The following is a 20,288-nucleotide window of genomic DNA, read 5'->3' as shown; positions in this document are numbered from 1 at the left end:
TCTTACACCTTTAAACAATACCCAGACAAGTGTTCTCCCTGACAGCAAAGCCATCTAGACTATACATGTACAAGGAACAAGCAATTCAGTAGCAAATACCTTATCATGCATAAAGATCAGTCAGGTATCCACATCAACCCTTAACATCCATGAGTTTGCAACAGCACAAAATGACAATAAGATTCAAGAGTTATTGAAGAAATCAACATCATTACAGCTAGAATAATGCCAGCACTCACAACTGAGGAAAAACTATACTGTGACACATGAGCAGAATCACTGATAATACTTCTGGGAATATGCTCCAGTTTTAAACCATACATTAAAGTGACCAGTGCAGAGTTAGTATATGGCACTGCACTTCATCACTTCATTCACCTGGTGATATCTTGGGTCTTAGTTCACCCATCGATGCAACAGATACTATCAGTTATGTTTCCAAATTGCAGAATATCATGTCATCCTTATAACCAACCCCCACTTCCACACATCAGAAACCTCACATATACATACACCCAGAATTAAAAACATGTTCACCTGTCTTCCTGCGAGTGGATAGCATTCAACCACCAATGAACCCACCATACAATGGACTGCACCAAGTGATAGACCACAATGACAAAATGTTTACACTTCTCTTGAATGGATGTAAATCAACAGTGTCAATCAAGCAAGTGAAATTGGCTTACATAGGGTATACAACCACAGACACTGAATGGCACTCAACCTAAGAGAAAGGCTAGACAGTCAACCAAGAATTCTATCAACAGGCAGAACAGCACCCCAGTGAGAACACGGATCTGGCCATAAAGTTTACTTTCCCAAAAGACTCTGCACAGTGATAAATTTTTTAGTCAGTACACATGTTGACAACACTCAACACAGGCATCACTCTTTGGTGGAAGTCACCCCACTAAATCAGTGGGGGGGACTATCGTGGCAAACCTGTCTGAAAAGTAAAAATGTACAACTGCTACCATGGGGCGAGAGCAGAGAGACAAAAAGAGGGAAGACTAGAAGAGACATAACCATTTTACCATTCTGGGTCGTGACACCGAACAAGCATCACCTCATCTGATATGTACCAACTCCAACTATAGATGAGATTACAGTGTTTAGATACATAATGTATGTACTGTACAATAAATTTGTATATAAGTGAAATAAAGGCTCCACAAGACTATTGGTTACCACAAAAAACTTTTTTAATTACTGGTAGGTCTTACACTTAAATAATACTAATTGTTATTAATAAAATTTAACGTGCTCATATATCATTTAAAAAAGAAAGAAATCAATGGTAGTTTAGATTTGAGAATATTTCATATACAGAAGTTTAAATTTTTTGCAACAGTGAGAAGAATTTTTTTTTTTAATATATATTAAATCTACTTATGTTTTTGACAATACAAGCAAATTTACCTTATATTATAAATATTTATTTAAGCAATTAAAAAAAATATTTATAATAATTGTTTGATGGTGATCTAAAATTCAGTTTTGTATGTAAAATGAATATATCAAAAAACCAAAAAGGGCACTTAGTCCATTCCAAATTTAAACTTTTTAAATACATCCTCCAAACTTTTTCCATATTAAATATCAATAAGCATGGTAGCATGGAGCTTTGGGGAAATATTAGTATTGTAAACTATTAAAATTATCCCCAAACCCCCAAAGAATAACTTCTTTTACCTGCCTTTCCCCAATTCCTTCTAAAATCGTGTTGACATCCCTGATTGATGCCGTCAAATGAAAGAACGTCGGAGTTCAAATTTGGCTGTATCAATACTAATGACCTTTTTCATCCTTCTGTCATTATTTATAGACATTTTCCAATGATCTATTTTGTCAATAATTGGAGAGTGCCCTGCCAGGTCTGTGTTGCATGAGGGCTTATGACACTGGTACCAACTGATTGAGCTGATGCTTTTGTCTTCACTGAGTGATTTAAAAAACAAAAATCTGACTTGTTCTTTGCAGGCCAAGTTCTGTTCTGGTGCACGGATACTTAATGCATGTTTCTTGTTTGTCTCATGCATGCAGGGATTCGGTTTTGTAACTTTCGCAAATAGTGCAGATGCTGATCGAGCACGAGAGCAGTTGAACGGCACTGTGGTTGAGGGACGCAAAATAGAGGTGCATGATCCTATTTATCTTTGTGATAGCACTCACATTTAATTTTAAGTAGATCAGCAAAAAAGAAATGTCCATCCTGTCCTTATTTAGTAATAATTCACACATAATAGAAATCCTGCATTTAGAACAGGTTGTCTGTTCACAGAAGTTACAAAATTGTATGTAGGAATGATGTACTATAACTTCATAACTAATAGATTCTGTTCGGCAATATTTACTTTTGCATCTTTTTTCTTTTTATTGCATATGATTATGACTATTGGTGTGTGAACATAATTGTTAATGATGAATCAATATTTGTCATGCTTCTATTTAGTGAGAAATACTGTGGCTTGCATATCTTGCCACACTGCCTGTATTTAGAGGTGAAATAAAAAGCACGTTTAAATTTTACTGGATAGACATTTCTTCTGCTGATACTGTAAGTTTTTGTGTATAAGTAGATTAAGGAAAATGTAGTTACTGGTGTTGTACTTCAGCCAGAAGGGATCGACAGTGTTCATCTCTAGCTGCTTTGGAGATAGTAACAAAACTATACTCAGGAGATTGTAGGGGACAGGTAAGAAAACAGATAAACAATGATCCTGAAATTAAAACAAAACAAGGTCTGTTTTCTAATTTATACATGTGTTTATAACTTTAACATTCTATCATTTTGATAAAAATATATTTGTATCTTTACACTTAAGACTTTTTCTTCAAACTGTGATAGTATCAATAATCTTCTGGTTTAAAAAACATACCAATGAAATACATGTTACCATTTGATAATCATTACATTTAGTGAGAGAATTAGAAGCAATTACTAAATCCTGTACATAAAGTATATAATTTAAAAATTGATTAGAAGTTTTAAATAATAGTAAACTTCAAAAGATGTTGATATTATCATAGTAAATATTAATAAGCCATTTAGCATCAATTATTATTTATTTTTAAAATTTACAAGAAATTTTAATATATAAATTTGCAGCACATTCTTAAATTTATATACATATCACTGAATCATTACATTGACTTTTTTTATTTTTTAACCAACGTTTTTGATATTAAATTAATTAATTAACCCCTTTGATATAATTTTTCATATATTTTAATTAATAATTAAATGATAAAGCCAAATTCGTTATTGGGCTATAACCTATTGTGGTGTCACTTTGTATTAAATGTAATAATTAGAATATTCTGAAAGAAAAGATTGATCCAGAGCAGAACTAAAACCTACAACTCCTGCTTACTGTGCTGATATTTTGCCAATTGTGCTACCTGCACTTCCATTGGATCTTTTATTTCTGACCAAATTAATTTAGAAGGTATACCATACAGGTTACTCTGGCACAGCATATATAACTTATTTTTTTGGTCTCTGAGTGTATATCTAGATGCCAAGTTTTGTAATTAATGGACAATTCTGTGTATCAGACAGATATGCAATGATTACAGTTGTGGTCTGATTGCCTGCTAGGTAATGCCACCACAGTGCATTAAAATCACTAACCCAGTATCCTATAAAAAGATTTGCAGAGGGTCACCGTATTCAAATTTTCAGTACTTGTTATTTGGAGGTTTTCAACTAACAGGTTTGCTGTACAATGCAATCAAAGACATTATGCACAGTTGTTGAAGTTTGAGAAGGTCACAGGATGACTATTTTGCCAAAATGCTTGCTATCCGGGTTGTTATCACCTGATCATAACAAGTCCAAACAGCTATAATGGTGTTTTTGTCCACCATCCAGGGACAGTTGAAGCCTCATTACAAAACCCATAATATTAGCAGGCTACTTTCAGAGGTAAATTTGCATGCTTGGCAACCACATTGTCATCTTGATGTTAATATCCCATTGTCACCAGTTTCGTTTGAGTGATGCCATGACAGAAATATAGGCTGCTACAGATCAACAGCATATCGTCTTTAGCAATAATCAGTTCTGTTAGGGAATGGATGACTATTGCCTCCACTGTTCACATGCTAGTCTGAGGAACTATCTCATATGAAAGTCAGTCATCCTTGTAGTGGTGGGAAAGATATTAATAGCATGGCAATATGTTCAGGAATATTGCACCTTCTGTTATCTTTCATGGCAAAGTTGCAAACATCCAGTTACCAGCACAATAATGTTTGGCTACAGTCAAATATTATCTTGCTGGTAATACAACATCAACATTCCCATACTTTCTTGGCTTTTTCAGTTTCCATATATATTATTCATCAAACATTAGTGGGACAAGCCGTGGCAGATTGTGCGTGTGCACAGTTTGCACATTTTAGTAGAGTCCCACAATTACAGAGCCACTTATTTGGTAAACTCGGCACCATAGCTATATTCTATGCAAATTTATTTTGCTAAAATAAAAACTTCAACAAAAGTGTAAACTACTTTTGCTTAGCCATTCTAATCCACCATTCCCTCATTCATATTTTTTCCCCTCTAGGGCTCCTCTACTGTCTTTCCAACATGTTGACACAAGGTGTATAGGTGTATTTCATGCATTTTCTGTTTAGAAAGACCGAAAATTTAAGATATTACTCACATAATAGATGTAGCTATTTTACAATCCATTAAAGTAGTCCCTTCTATCATGTCTCTAGTGCTCTCCATGAAACACTTGGAAGGGGAGAATACTCCTGATGACTCATTTTTCCAAAAACTCCAGTAACAGTGTTGCTTAAAATTGAGTAAGTGTAAAGGCTGGTTTATACAATATGGCTACCACTGACAGTTTGTCATTCAAAATCACAATATGCATGGATTTACCTCATTTGGGCAAACTCTTGACTTATTGGAGACTTGGTTTCACAACTTACAATGGTGTTGCAGATTTTTCAGTTGTTGTTGCATCACTGAATTGTATGATATATTGTTCTTACTACACTTGAGAGAAACAAATTCTCTTGCACATACTCACAAGTTAAAATTTGAAAGTTGTATTCCAGTATGTTATTGTAACTGTTTTTCACAAATTACTGGGGTAATTAATTAAATACAAATGAAACGTTTTTGGCCTTCACCAAGGCCTGGCTCAGGATTTTTAACAAAACCAAATTTCCAAAGTCGAATATCAGAACAAGGATGTTAAAAAATCACTTTTTAAATTTCGAATATCTCGTCACCTGAGGCAAAATTTATACAGTTGTTTGACGAAAACCATAAAAATGCAATCATGTGATCCGTACCAATTTGTATGGATCACATGATTGTATGTTATGTAAACATCTAAATTGCTGACAAATCTTGCAGATCTATTTTATGGAGTAAAAAACGTTGGTGGTGATCATATTGCATAAACTAACCTTAAAAACAGGTTAACACTTTGGCCCACCAGATCAATTTTATGTCATGTTTTCATAGCAACTTTGTCAGTTATCTGACTAGTCAGTCGACTTCGTGTGCAGGATTCCAAAAATCCTTAATCTGCCACTGGGGACGAGACAAGACATTAGCTTCAATCATTTATGAGTGTGAAATCTGGAACAGCAGCTGCATCATCTATGGAAAAACTTGTCATGGGATAGCATATGGTGCCTGGAGATCTACATGCTGAACCATAATGCCACATATATATTGGAAAAAGGCAGTCATACAGGGTACTAAGCATTCCTTTAAATTGTGTTGTTGTTGCACAGAAAATTGTCTTTTGTTTTGATACTGTATTCACTTCTTCATCATCTTGGTGCATAGCTTTGTCAATAAATTACATAATTATATAAACTATGCTGGAGTAAATAAAAGCTTAAAGTTGGCTGAGTATTCTGGAGGGCTATAGGCATTGAGATATGGAGAGTGATCTATACAACCTTCTAAATTAATTGGTCTGGAAACATTATTGGCAATGCATCTGCACGGTAAGTAGGAATTCTCATTTTGAATCAATCTTTTCTTCCATCCTATTCTAAATTAATTAATTTAATTCTGATTATTAAATTTAATACAAGATGGCACCATAATCACTTACCTCTAGTAAAAATTATGTAACATCTGTATATTTAATTAGTCAAGTTATAGCTTTGTAATGACTGGCTTTATTGTTTGATTATTAATGTAATTTGGGCTTAAAAAGTACATGTATGAATATATAAAAAATTGCATCCAGAAAATATATACATACATATACATTAATTAGAAAGAGAATAGAAAGAGCTTCAATGAAAATCATTACAAATTAAATATTTAAAGTTTGGTTCGTTGTTATTATTTAAAATTTGGAGAATATACAGAAAATACAGTAATTCAAATTTCATACTGTATATATACTAGAAGATTATGTGAGTATGTATGTGCTGCTGGTGATTATGAAAGTGGTCTATATTGAAAATAGGAAACCATTGTAAAAATTTTATGAATAGTTTATTTCACAATGCTTTCCTATTTTCAATATAGACCACTTTCATAATCATTGGCGCACATGCATGCACGCACACACACAAATATCAGTAATATATATATATAAATATTTTGGGAATAGTTTGATTTCATTAAAGAAGTCAGTGTAATAATTTTTTTTTTCCATTTTCTATTCATTGTTTTATAATTATATGTTTGCAAAATATTGCTCTACAAATTCTTTTATTTTAGACTATTCAGAAATCATACTCTCATACTCAAAGATAAAAACATTAAAATATCTTTTGTCAAACTGAATATCAGTCATTGTAATTTGATTTTAAAAACAAACGGTGATGCCCTGGACCCCAAGGGAATAGGAGACCCTACACAATAGCTCTAATTTTTGTTTACTTCCTTTAATATAATAATTAATCTGCTATAGGACCCTCATTATTCTCTGGGTGGCACTGAGAACAAACACCCAAATATTTTGAAACATTGCTACAAATATTTAAAAAAATGGTACTTTATATATATTGCATTCTATAAAATTGAGTTTTGTTTCTGATAACAGTTATAAACACTAGAGTGGTTTTTTTTGTGTTCTTATATTAAGCTGCATTAAAACATCTCCACAGAATTAACAAATATAAAAAGATAATATTGTGGATATAGAATCATATGTAACTATGAAACCATCATTTTCAGAAAATGGGATTTAAATATTGTACCAGGCTTTGATTGCACACAAAAAATTTGCTCAGTTAGAATTTTACGTAACTTATGATCCTAAATACTACATACTGAATATAATAGGAATACTCGATCACTGAGAACTGCAAAAATTAAAGTTAGCCAGCCACATATAATTCTATACCCATAATATATATAAATATTCAAAATCAAATACAAGTAGTACCCTGTTTATAATGTGGACCAATGATACCTTGGATAAATGAAAAGTTGGATAAAACAGATAGCCATGGTCATTTCAATTAAAAATTATGAATGTAAGATTTATATAATATACTTTTAAGCCTTTTTTTTATACCTTAGCAAATTTAATCATATAGTTCTAAGTATGAAAATGTGTATTATCGTACTCGTATTTTAATATGAATGGTTCGTCTCGCATTTAACCTAAATAATCAAAAGTAACAGAAAAAAAATCATCTTGTAATGAATGTTATCATTTTAAAGGACTTTTTAAATAAAATTTAGGGTGTCTGTCTTATAGTGATTCCTCCCCTCTTTGCTATAATGTTCTGCAGTCACTTCGACATCATTTTATGTGGGTGGTCTGTCCCTCGTCATTCGGCCACCCTCATCACGGACCTGACCAAACCTGTAATAGGCATGGAAAAATATGGCCCTCTTAGGGCCCAGAGTACAGTAGTAGTTTAAAACATTAAAAAAATCAACAGAGGCCAATTGCTCGGTACACTCGAGGTTAAAAGTACTAGAGTATTCGTGTACTTGGTGCATTCTCGGCAACGTTTTTATGATTTATAAGAAAAGATATTCACTTATAGGTTTCCCTTGTATAATCAGGATTCCAGTGTAAATTGAAAAATATAAGTCAACAAAATATTCTTACTTATAATGACACTTTATTTAATGTTAGTTTTTGTCTTTTTTTATCAGTAAATGCAGCCTAAAAATAGAAAAAATAAAGTAATAATTTTTACATAAAGAATTGATTATTGATAGTGATGTTGTTTCCATTAGTTTTTAATCTTAAGTGAAAATTGTTATATTGCGTTATTTATAGTTTCCTTCATAAGTTCATTGAAATGATGCCATTCCATTCATCACAAATGACTTCTTTTTATATACAAACATTGCTTAGATGTTAAAAAATGATAAGTAATCACAATAAAGAAATTCAAAAATATATTAGCAGTTTATATGCTTATGTTGATTAAAGTAACAACTTGTCCATTTCTGTTCTGTTTTCATTTGTTTTATAATTTATCCTATCACTCAATTTTGAATGATATTTATGATGTTTTTGTGTATCTTGTATTTCCTTGTCATTAATTTGGTAATTGTGAAGACCATTAACAGATTCAAAAATGATTACTCTCTTCAAGCCATTAGTTGCAATAACTTAACTAATCTGTTCTTAGATCACCCTACTTAGAATATCTAATGACTCTGTTTATGAAAAAATTTAAATATTTTTAAGAGTGCATCAAATTGTTTTTGCCATCACTTGAAAAATAAAATAAATTTATAAGAGTCAAAGTTTGAATATTGAATTTTTAATGAATTTTAAAATTTACTTTGAATAAGTCAAAATCACAGTAAAATGCAACTGAATGACTTAAGTAATTTAAGACAAAAAACCATTTCCAAAGTGAATAAATAAAGTTCCATCTTCTATTTAAATTATTATAATTAATAGCATCTGAAAGGAAGTGTTGTAATTAAGCATCTTTAAATGGAATTAAAACTTGGAGTCATAAATAACATAAATATAGATCCATTCCGTTCATTATGCTTTGACTTAGAATAAAATTAAATGACTAATTTAAGACATACTATACTTCTAGTAAATAAGTTTTATTGCAATAATTTGGATTTTAAAAACTTCAATGCTGTAATTCTGTTTCATTTTCCTTTTCAAACAAAATAAAGTTACTAATTGTTTAAAACTGTCAGATTTCTTTAATTAAAACTACAAAATTAATACATGTAAATTTAATGTCCAATGGACAAGAAAAAAATCACCCTCAATAACAGTTTCTTAAGTGAGAATATAAACAATACTATAGATTTTATCATTAGCGATTTCCAAATATTGCTTTATACAATAATTGGTTATAGTCAATCTCAAAAAGATATTAGCTTTTTTATATCTTTTTGCACTACTAATCATGTTCAAAATCCCTCCAAAATAGTATTAGCTATAGATTGTAAGTTTTACACAGTTTATTATGTTACTAGCTGTACCCGGCCATGCATTGCTGTGGCTCAAAATGTATCTATTATAAATGTATAACATTCCTTGTGGGGGAGAATTTCGAAAAATCCCTTCTTAGTGTACATTCTCTTGACATACCCTATTAAAATGCAAAAAACTGCATCTAAAATAGAATAAATAGAATAAAATAGAAGACCAGTTCTTCACAGTAAGCCTTAATTTTGTCCCTCTCCCCCGCGGGGAGAAATCTCGACAACTATATAATATAAAAACGTGCGCATATTCGAATGCAGTGTCGCGTCGAAATTTCAAAGCGATCGGTTAAGAATTTTCCGAGATTTAAGATTTTGAACAAACGAACATTTACATTTTTATTTATCTAGAAGATTATTTAACAATATAGGAAAACACCTCTCAGCTATAATTTTAAAAAATTTCATAGAGTTATTGATACAGTATTTTAAATATAATTACACAGGTAAAGGCCTATTTATTTTTCAAAAATATATCCTAGATGTTATGTAAATGAGAATTATGAAAACAGGAAATAATTTTGTCTTTGTAAATCTAAGTATGCCTAGCAGTTGGTCAAAAATATCTCCAGACTATAAAACATTGGAATTGACTCAAATTTAGAATTTCAAAACATAGATAAATATAATGTACTAATTAAACACCTTAAAGAGATTTATAGTATAGATATATTTTATTATTAAATAGAAAAAATAATAATTTTAACTTTGTAATGATAATTTTTTACTTTTTAAATTATCTTTTTCATAATTATGTATTATGGGTCCTGGATTAATGATTCTTTTTTTGCAATATTTCTTTTTTCTTTTATTGTTCAATTAATTTAACTCTTTGTTTTAGATTATTAGCCTAGTTTTATCATCTCAACACAAAATCAAAAATAGTTCTCTTTTAGTAAAAAACCACGTTTCCTCTCATTTCGGTTATTTCCGATTCTCCATTTACATTTAAGATTTTTTTTAAACAGAAAAGTCTAATTCTTTCTTTTAAAATCTTTTTATATTTTATCTAACCACTCTGAAGTTAAAGATATTTAACTTTGCTTGTTAGAATTTTATTGCACTTAAATTAATTATTTACAAATTCTAAGGATATTTTTTCTTTAATTTTAAGATATTATTAAAGACAATTCTCTTTATAAAATTGTGTGAGATAATTTTTTATTTCAAAGTTTAAAAAGCTTTTCAAATATATAATAAAGATTTCATTGAATTTGTTTGATATTTAAAGCATTTATTTTTCTCTTTTGAAGAAACTACAGTTGTTTTTATGGTAAACATACTTATTTATCATCATTTAAATAGGCTTACTTTTGAAAACTGCTGATAAATATTAATGCATGTTTATTAATAACAAAAATGAATCGCATCAACAACATAGAGAAAATATAGAATAAATTATTTTCTAGGACTCTTCTGATAATGTAAAAACAATATCAAGTTGATTGCCTCAAGAAAAACAATGTTCTAGATTTTAAACAGATGAATATTGCAATCATATGTGCAATATTTAAAGCAGTAACAATTATACAATCTATAAGTCAGAATGTATTTAAATTAAATCATTGTGAAATATTAATAAACAGTTTTTTAATATTAAAAGTAATGTTTTCAATATATATAAACAAGACAAAAACAAAATTCCCTTTCTAAATACAGGTTTTTTCCCCCGCTATCCAAAAGTAGAGCATTACTGAAAAGCCTTTTGTAAGCCAAAATGGTGTAAAGTGAAGAAAGAAACGATTACAATTAATTTATACAGGAACGTTTTTTTTAGCATTCCTAGACTCAAAATTAACTTATTAAATTATCCCAAATAACACAAAATAATACTAATGCACTGTAAAAGCAGGAATATGATAAATATACAGCCTATATAAAGTAGAAATGTAAGTACAGCATATTTAGTGAAACTACGCTAAAAGTAATCTACAGAATTTAAATTCCACTTCTGCAATACTTTCATTACCTTGCTGACACCTATGCATTTTAACCTAATAAACTTGTGTCAAAAACAAAATTAATTTGTACTAAGTAGTTAGTTAATTCAGTTAATATTTTATAAATTCATCCATTCTTTCTGTTTCGGCTGATTTATTTTTAAGTAAGGGTAACTTAAGCAATAAAGTGTGATGATCCGTTAAGGGTATTGATTGGTGTATAGCCTTTCCATTTTATTATTTTGTTTATGCTAATGGATGCACAAAATAAATTGACATAAAACACAGATGCTCTCAGACTCAATTTAATGCTAAGAAGGCTTGATGCTGAATGTCATTCCTGGGAAAGGACCTTGGAGATGCCTCGCGTTTGCTGCTCGGAGTGCACGATGCCTCTAAAACGGCTCGTTACAAAACAACTGCTAAATGCTATTTTTGTAAAAGCAAAAATCCTCTTTGAATTTCTTTCAATAAGCAAAAATAGATACTAATACAGGTCTTTCATAAAAGCAAATTGGCATAAAGCAGGAGATACCTCTGTATTGTCAGAGGTACTTTGAAGCAGATAAGATTCTCTATCATGTCAGATCTAGCACAATTAAGCTGCATACATACGTAACTTACATTAAAAATTTATCATAATGAAGATTCTTATTTAATAAGTTACTCAAAATTTAAAACTTGTGTAGCTTTAGAGTATATTAAAATAATAGGAAATAAAAATTTAATTGGTGACAATAATGTATTGTTAATGATGTTTGAGTTATCACATTGTTTATGTGAATTTATTAAAAATTTTATATAATCTGCCCAAGACCAAATTTATATCATAATTATTAACTTCTTGATAAGATATAGTTTCATTAATATATTAACTTCATGAACTGATAAATATTAACTAAACTTAGTTAGTATAAATATATTTGCGAAATATTAAGCGGTTAGACTTGTGTCCAAAACAATAACTATTACGCTAAAATGATAAATAACTACTTTATTTTCATGTCTTTGTGTGTCTAAACATGTTAATAAAAAATATAAATAAAAATCTCAGTATAGATATACAGCCAATCTCAATAGAATTACACTCATGTAACTCTGATTTTGGGTGGTTAAAATTTATTCTGTAGATTAGCAAAGAAACAAGATGACTGAACTGACATTTTAGATTCTAATATGAATAACCTTTATTCAGACTATTATCAGTAAGTGAAGTTTATCATAATATTGACAGATTTTTAAAAAGATGAGATCTTATAACATTCTTGAAATTTACAATTACAATAAAATCTATTTCAATTTAAAAGATCTAACAATGTAAAACTGTAGCTTAAGTTACTTTATAGAACATAATAATCAATCATACTATTATATACATATTATATACTATGCATATTATAATATTGTAGATAATAATACACTCATTTGAACATAAGTTACACCACTACCTCACTGTGGATGGACATCAGTTGGAACATCTTTTGTAACTGACTTACAATGTTACACTTTACAAATCTGCCATTTATATATTATACATATTCCACCAGTTTGTTTTCATTTTTTAGTTTAATGTTTAGTTTCATTTAGATCATTTTTATTTACTTATTATGTATTTATTTTATGATCATAAATTGAAGACTGATGTACTGTACAGTAGAGTCCCACTAGTCCAAACTAATTGGGACCGAGCCCTGTTCGGATTAGCCGAATAATTGAAATAATACAGAAGCAAGCAGTAAAACAGGTCTGGTTTATATAGATCCAACACCATCAATGACGTCTGCGCCCCACCGGTTATTGTGGCATCTCTGTCGAGATGCCGCAGTATAACCAACTGGAAAAAAAACCACACAAAGATTGAGCAGTTTTGTGCCTCTACTTCAGAAAAATCGACAAACAGCAAGGCCCTTAACATTCGACAAGCTTGACGAAGCCTTATTCACCTGGTTCACTCGGGAAAGAGAAAGGGAAACACTCCTAAGTGGACCTCTCGTTAACGAAAATTTCCTCTCCGCCGACCAAAACATGTTCGGATTAGCGGTGTTCGGACTAGTGGAACTCTACTGTATTTGCAAAGATTATCCAAAGAAAATTCCATATATGTACTCTACTGTATTACATAAAATTCCTAATGGGATAAGAGATCATTCAAATATGATGACACCACTTTTAAATCCTTTTTGACTCCCTCCCTGTCACATTTTGCCATCCCCATGCTAAATGTCATACTTGACCTGCCACCCTTTACTAAAATCAATTTTGTAAAACAGATCTATAGTACTTTTTATTCACAGAATAAAAATAAATATCATTTTATGCTGGAGTTTTGGTTAATTTACTGAGAATTAGTGACAATAATGCATTCTTAACGACAAATGAGTTAAGGAAAACACATATTCCTCGGGATTAACCAACCATCATCAGATTAAATAAGAAGACTTCAAAAAAGAACATTAGAAAGTTTTTGGAAAAATTTGAACATTTAAGTTTAATGTTTTTATTTTCAAACTCTTCTTATTTAATCTGATGATGGTAGCATAATGCTATCAAACACATTTGTTTTTTCTCAGTAAATTATCAGTTTATACTGGAGTTTTGGTTATTCTTTTTATTCCTCTACAATATTATCCAGCTTTTATGTTGTTTATTTGTTAATTTACTCTTATTTCCTATTTCCTGCCAAGGTAAGACTAATTTTAAAACTACACCAATAAAAAAACAAAATTCACTAATTTACCACAGAGGAAATCTGATGACATTTGTCTAGGTGTTATACTGGTATATAACATATTATCCTTGTACTACATATCTTTCAGCAATCTGTATCTGTAAAGGTTAAATTATTGCCATTGTCATTTCATATTAAAAGTTCTATTAGAGCACTTCCAACAGATCACATTTAATACAGCATTTCTACTAAAGTGCAACTATTTAAATAAGCAAGAACTTGTTGCCTGATCATTGATTGAAATGTTTCTGCATAATGATTTTGATTACTTATTTTGATCCCAACACATTTGTAATTGTTCTTATGTATGACATTTGTTCAATCTTAGTATCTCTGAAAATAAATTGTAATACTTACTGTCTGTAAAATGTTATAAAAGGGAAGAAATCAGAAACAAATAATAAGAACTGAACTCGAACACAACAAATATAGAATTTATAAAATGCTACATACGATCAATATATTATGTAAATGGACAATGTATTTTCTTAATTCTGAATAATAATTGATTGAATAGAAAGATTCACAATTACATAATAATTTATTGATTTATTATATTTACTAAGATACATCTAAAGTTGAAGGTAAATATTTAAACGACGACACGGGAGACGGAGATAATACCGAAGGATACGGAATAGTGTTTGAAACGGCAACAACAAAAGAAGATATACGAAAAAAGACCACGTCAGTTTATTACGTTTAACAAATGTCTTCCGAAATATAAATAAACAAAAATGAGCGTACGAAATATTGCCAAGATTACGTCGGCATCTGGAACAAATATAATGTCTTTCTCTAGTATTTTGGCAGTCGGTTCAAATAATGCAACGGAGGAAATCGGGAATTTGTTTTATAGCGTAATAAGAAAAGCAAAGACGATGCCGTAATTAAAATAAATCATTATCTTCGTCATTCCTTAGAATATTAATAATTTTCCAAAAGAAACAACATAAATAAAACAGGAGATAGCTGTCTTTTGGTGTCACTTTAGTGAATGAAAGCACAAAATGAGAATGAAAAGCAAGCACTTTCTGTAAATAAATTTATCATCAGCAGACAAAAGATGTGAAAAGAACAAATAGAATTAAGTACAAACCTTCTAGAATATCAAAAGAACATACAGTAAATAATTTTAAAATTAAAATTGTGTTAACAGAAAATAAAATTTTGAATTTAACAAGAAAAGAATGATAAAATAGAGTACAAAATTAGCTTAATTAAATTAATTTTGATTTAAAAACAAAACAAATAAAATGTAATATAACAGATATTATTTGCAAAATTATATCATATATGATGATGATTTAAATTAAATTTTTTGGATTTCCTAAGTATATTTGAATTCTTATTTTGAATATATTCAAAATGAAAACTGAAAAATACTGATGCCCACTCTGTGGATTAAAAAATATTTACACAAAATTTTGATACATTAACTTTTATGTCTTTTAATCAACAAGATTAATAATCATTAATTAAATTAATATGAAAGTGATAATTTAAGGATCAAACATGATTTATCTACTCTCTGGATCATTACTGAAAGTTTTAATCAATTTTCATTATTTAAATATAATGCTATATTGTTTGTTATATCTTCAAAAGTATTGGTTTTATATAAAGCAATAAAATTGTTAATAAAAAAAAATTGCATCTGTTATCGATCATTAACAATTGATCGTGCCAGTCGTCCGTCTTTGTTCCGAAGAAAATTTTTGAATTGAAATCGTACGACTTCTGGTCCAGTCTAGAAGTTTGCATATAGTTAACCGAGGCCTCTGGTCCCCAAGCTATTCGCATCTGATTTCAATTTTCATCTATCTAACTCCATTCTCGAGATTAAGGACAGATAAATGTACAGGTCTGCAGTTTTGAAAATTACAGCTCAATAATATAAAGTAAATTGAAACAGAAGTTACTGGACAAAATTCACATTCCATTCGTTCGAATAATATAGTTTACATTAAAGGTTTATACTTATTTATAAATGTCATGCTTCAAACATCAATAACATGAACATTTTTTAAGCATTAAAACTAAACTAATGGACCTTGTTTAACCAGTTTCAATTAGAAAAATTTATAAAGCATGATTGGTAAGATAAGTTAACATTTGTTATATTGGCAAATGTTAGTAAACAAAAGGTATAAAAAAGCATTGGAATAAAAACACACTAATTAACTGAAGATAGTGTTTTTTTATTCCTATCTATGACTTTTATAATTATTTTTCTACCTTTTATTCCTTATTCCAACAGAATATTAATATGGCCAAGAATTGAAAGTTCCAGTAAATAAAAATCTCTGACTTTATGTATATTTGATGATAAAAAATGTTTCTAGATATTTTGAAAGTAGCGGAACAAAAAACAAAGTTAATTTATGGTGCTTATCTGTTAATATAAACATATGGCATTATTTTTAGAGAATAAATAAAGGAGGAAAATTAAAAGAATTACGATCACTTTATATTATTGCTTTTTATGTCAATTAGACAAATTTGGATAATTTATTTCATCTCTCTAATTATGTTACTTGTTCGTTTGCTATTTACTAAAAAATTTATCTATTTAAATTTAAATGATTACTAATTTCATGTATTGATAGATAACCTTCGGTTGCTTAGAACCCATAACAGTATATTCATGTTTTTAATGAACTATACAGGCATTTTTATGAAATGGCTACTATATCTGGGTCATTTGTAACTAGTCAATGTAAAATGAATCACGTATTACTGTCCGATACAATAATATATGCTGCTTGTAGCTGTTTATCGAGAAATTTTATAAAAGAACAATTATGCTAGCGGATCGGGCTATTTTATGAAGTATCGTCGAAATAAACGAGCAAGATCATTCTATACATATTTGTGCTCTGTGTTCAAATATCAGCTTTGACAGCTGTCCCACACAAAATTACTGGCATTTTAAACTTTAAGGAAAAATCTTATAAAATTAACAGCATGACTTGTTCCTGTAAAGCCGAACAATCGGGAAACTTTTTTGCCAATTCCGAACAGTCGAATCCGTTCTCCGTCGGTTACACTTACGAGTTTCTTTGAACTCGTAAGAATTATCATCTGTTTTTCGTGTGGGATAGATGAAAACTTATATCAGGATCCCATATGGCTTTGAAATTGCAATTTGGAATGCAACAGAAAGCTTTGCTTTTCCTATTGCTATTCATTTTTGCTGCTGATACATAAGAATGATTCAAACAACTCACATAAAATAGTTTTGTTTTTAAACACGAAAGGGCAAGTATCTGGTGAAAAATGCAAATACCCCACAAACTTTTGTGTAACTAGTTTCACTGTGTATCTGCATCTCCAAGGTGGCCAGTAAAAAGCAAGACAATTGCCAGTTTAGAAGTTATCAATTGTTTTAATTTTTAGTTTTGTAGTGCATCATCACTTATTTTTAGAATTTTGTCACTTAGAATTTTGAATAGAATTTTGTCTAGAATGATTTTAATATTTATTCATTAATATATTCACTTGTTGTAACTTGTAATTTAAAACTGACCCACAACCCACTCCATGCAATATTATTGTACATTATATCTTTATAAACATTTTGCCGAATTCACAAAACTGTACAACATATGTTGATTAATAAATTTAACATGTCACTCATTATACAAAGTTATTTTACATCTTGTAGTAATAGAAGTTGCAAATTCGCTACTTTTTTATTACTGGTAATACAATAAATTTTCAAAATTTTACTGGTAAAATTTAAATTTTGTCTCCAAAAGTGAAAATTAACATACATACAGACTCATCGGCGAGTGAGCAACTAAACAATCACTAGTGTGGTATGTCCGATTGAATTCCCTTCTATTTTGAAAAGCATCAATTTTGTTGCCTAGGAAAATAGTGCATGATGTAATTTTTTAGTTTCTGTGACTTAAAAGTGGTTGGTGCAAATGCTTGCGTTCAAATAAATGTATCCATTTTATCAAGTAAAATATTGCTCAACTGAAATTGCTATTGTGCTCTAGGCATCATACGTAAAGAAAGAAACTGCCAAACAGTCCATCTTAGCGCTGTAATATACTTTAAAAATTGTAAAGTATAATTTAAAAGATAAATGAAAATATTTGACACTTCTATATCTTTAATATATAAACCTACAAATATAAATGAAATTGTATAACTTACAAATATTTGGCTTTAAAACATTATTGTCTACCTGTTTTTTATTGAATTTACCGGCAAAAATAGTGAATTATCAATGATGCAATCCAAACACAGTAACCTAGGAAAAATGTATTTGATCACAATTAATATGGGTGTTTTTTACAGATACAACAAATATCTGTTTATATATAAATTTAGATACGTTGGTAGTGTTTGTTTGTTCTGTTGTAAATCATAGAAATACAGTATGGTGTTACAAATCAATAACTTTGAAAATATGCTTCACATAATAAATTGATAAGAATAACAGTTTAATGTTTTCAAGGGATCTTTCTAATTCTATAGAAATAAAGCTTTGCTCTTTTTTATGAGCTGATTAATTCTTTTCATTTATTGTTTGAGTTATTTAACAAATCTTTAAAGATCAAAGGGAAATCCATTTTCATCTAAACATTTCAGCATTTGAGTAACAAAGTTTCACCAAAAGAACTAGGATTTCTGGTGTTATTTCAGCACTTACATTGTTTAATTTTTGCATTCTGTCTTTGAATCATTGTTGACTGTTGAAACAAAACTCGATCCTTTGTAAAACCATGTAGGAAATAATCAATTAGTGTCAGGTCCATTGATTTAGGTGACCACAAAATTGGTTGTTCACATTCAGTCTACCATTCTACAAACATGTGGTTTGAATTCACTTTAGAAATTAATATAAAAATTGGTATTGCTTTCCAACCACACTAAAAATTGATTAAAAATTAACCATTAACGACAACTTTTGGAATCTGTTTAAATTAATTAGTTCATTAAAAAGTTGCTTAAATAGAACGGATGACATTTTTTTTATAACTCCTTCCACCCTGTGGGCAGTAAGATGGCCTTTTTAGGCAATCCCATTATGGGTTTGGCCAGGCCTGCAATGGGGCAGCCAGGTGGTGAGGAATGGAGCCTGACATATCCAGACAGACCACCCCAAAAAATTCTTGGAGGTTTTTCGACCTGTCCGGATTCAAATCTGGGTCTCCAGAGCAATAGGTTGCCACCTTTAACCGCTCGGCCGTCTAACCGGTAACGGACTAAAACCAGGTACATTTTAGAGCATGTCCACCTAAACGAAGGTAGTAAAACGAAACAAACTATTATCTGTTAAATGCATTTAAACAAAATGTAACTTCTTACCTTATCTTTTGTATACTAGTACTAGTCAGAAGAAATTTATTTGAAACTGAGTAACGAAATAATTTAATTTTTAACAAATTGTAAAGATGCGCCACAGGGGAAGGGGTGCTTCCATCGCTTCCTACCACCCCCGCCACTAGATATGATGCATATATTGAAATGCTGTGTTTTGTCCTTGGTATGATAGGATTTGCATCCTATTACCTCATTTAACATTTATAGGAGAAGTTTTACTTTCTGTATAAAAAATTTATTATCCAAATATGACTGAAAAAATTTTATGTGAAGTGAGTTATCAAATTCTCTTTTTCTAGAGATATTCAATGTAAACACTGTCAATTAGATTATTTTACTTCATTTTTACATACTTTATTTAGTTTTGATTCATTGAGAAAAGATTTGGGTATGCCTTTTAAAGAAAAGTCAGACGAGTCTGGTCTTTTCAAATGTTGTTTACAAAAGAACTGTCAAACCAGTTTTGTGTGTAAGATTCATTTACAAAAATAATTGTCAAATGTTACGCTGACAGTCATATTTAATTAATAATTATTTACATTTATTTTTGTGTTGATAACTGCTATATAACGTGGACGTCTGCAACTGTGGATTACTTATAAATAATTTTATCTCTATGCTCCTTCCAGGGATATTTCTTTCCTTATGGAATAAATAAATAAAATAACTAACTAATCAAAGAATTGCCAAAGAAGAACATTATTTTTGAAAACTATGAATATGTATGCTTATAATGTTTGAAATCATTTTCTTTTTTTTTTTAAAGTTTTATTTGAAATTTTGAAGTTGTCCTCTGCCCAACCCAGAATAGAAGACAAGCCTGGTTTTACTATTAGGCCCTCAAAGATATTAAATT

At 29.9% G+C, this 20,288-nt stretch overlaps 1 protein-coding gene across 8 annotated transcripts in view; it reads left to right on the top strand.

The window, feature by feature from the left end:
* LOC136989252 (RNA binding protein fox-1 homolog 3-like) overlaps positions 1 to 20,288 on the top strand; it is a 204,400-nt gene that overhangs the window by 141,546 nt on the left and 42,566 nt on the right. For 4 of the 8 annotated variants that reach the window (XM_067287372.1, XM_067287371.1, XM_067287375.1 and 1 more), the window contains exon 5: positions 1,984 to 2,139. The exons of 2 other annotated variants lie outside the window; for them this stretch is intronic. In XM_067287372.1, coding sequence (XP_067143473.1) covers positions 1,984 to 2,139 — 156 coding nt within the window. The remainder of the gene's footprint in view (positions 1 to 1,983; positions 2,140 to 20,288) is intronic. 2 more of the 8 variants (XM_067287373.1, XM_067287374.1) reach the window with 1 other exon arrangement.

This window comes from Centruroides vittatus, unplaced genomic scaffold (genome assembly GCF_030686945.1).
Source record: "Centruroides vittatus isolate TY-2023 unplaced genomic scaffold, ASM3068694v2 scaffold_450, whole genome shotgun sequence".
In the NCBI taxonomy this organism is placed as follows: Eukaryota; Metazoa; Arthropoda; class Arachnida; order Scorpiones; family Buthidae; genus Centruroides; species Centruroides vittatus.
This window is presented reverse-complemented; position numbering and strand designations above follow the sequence as displayed.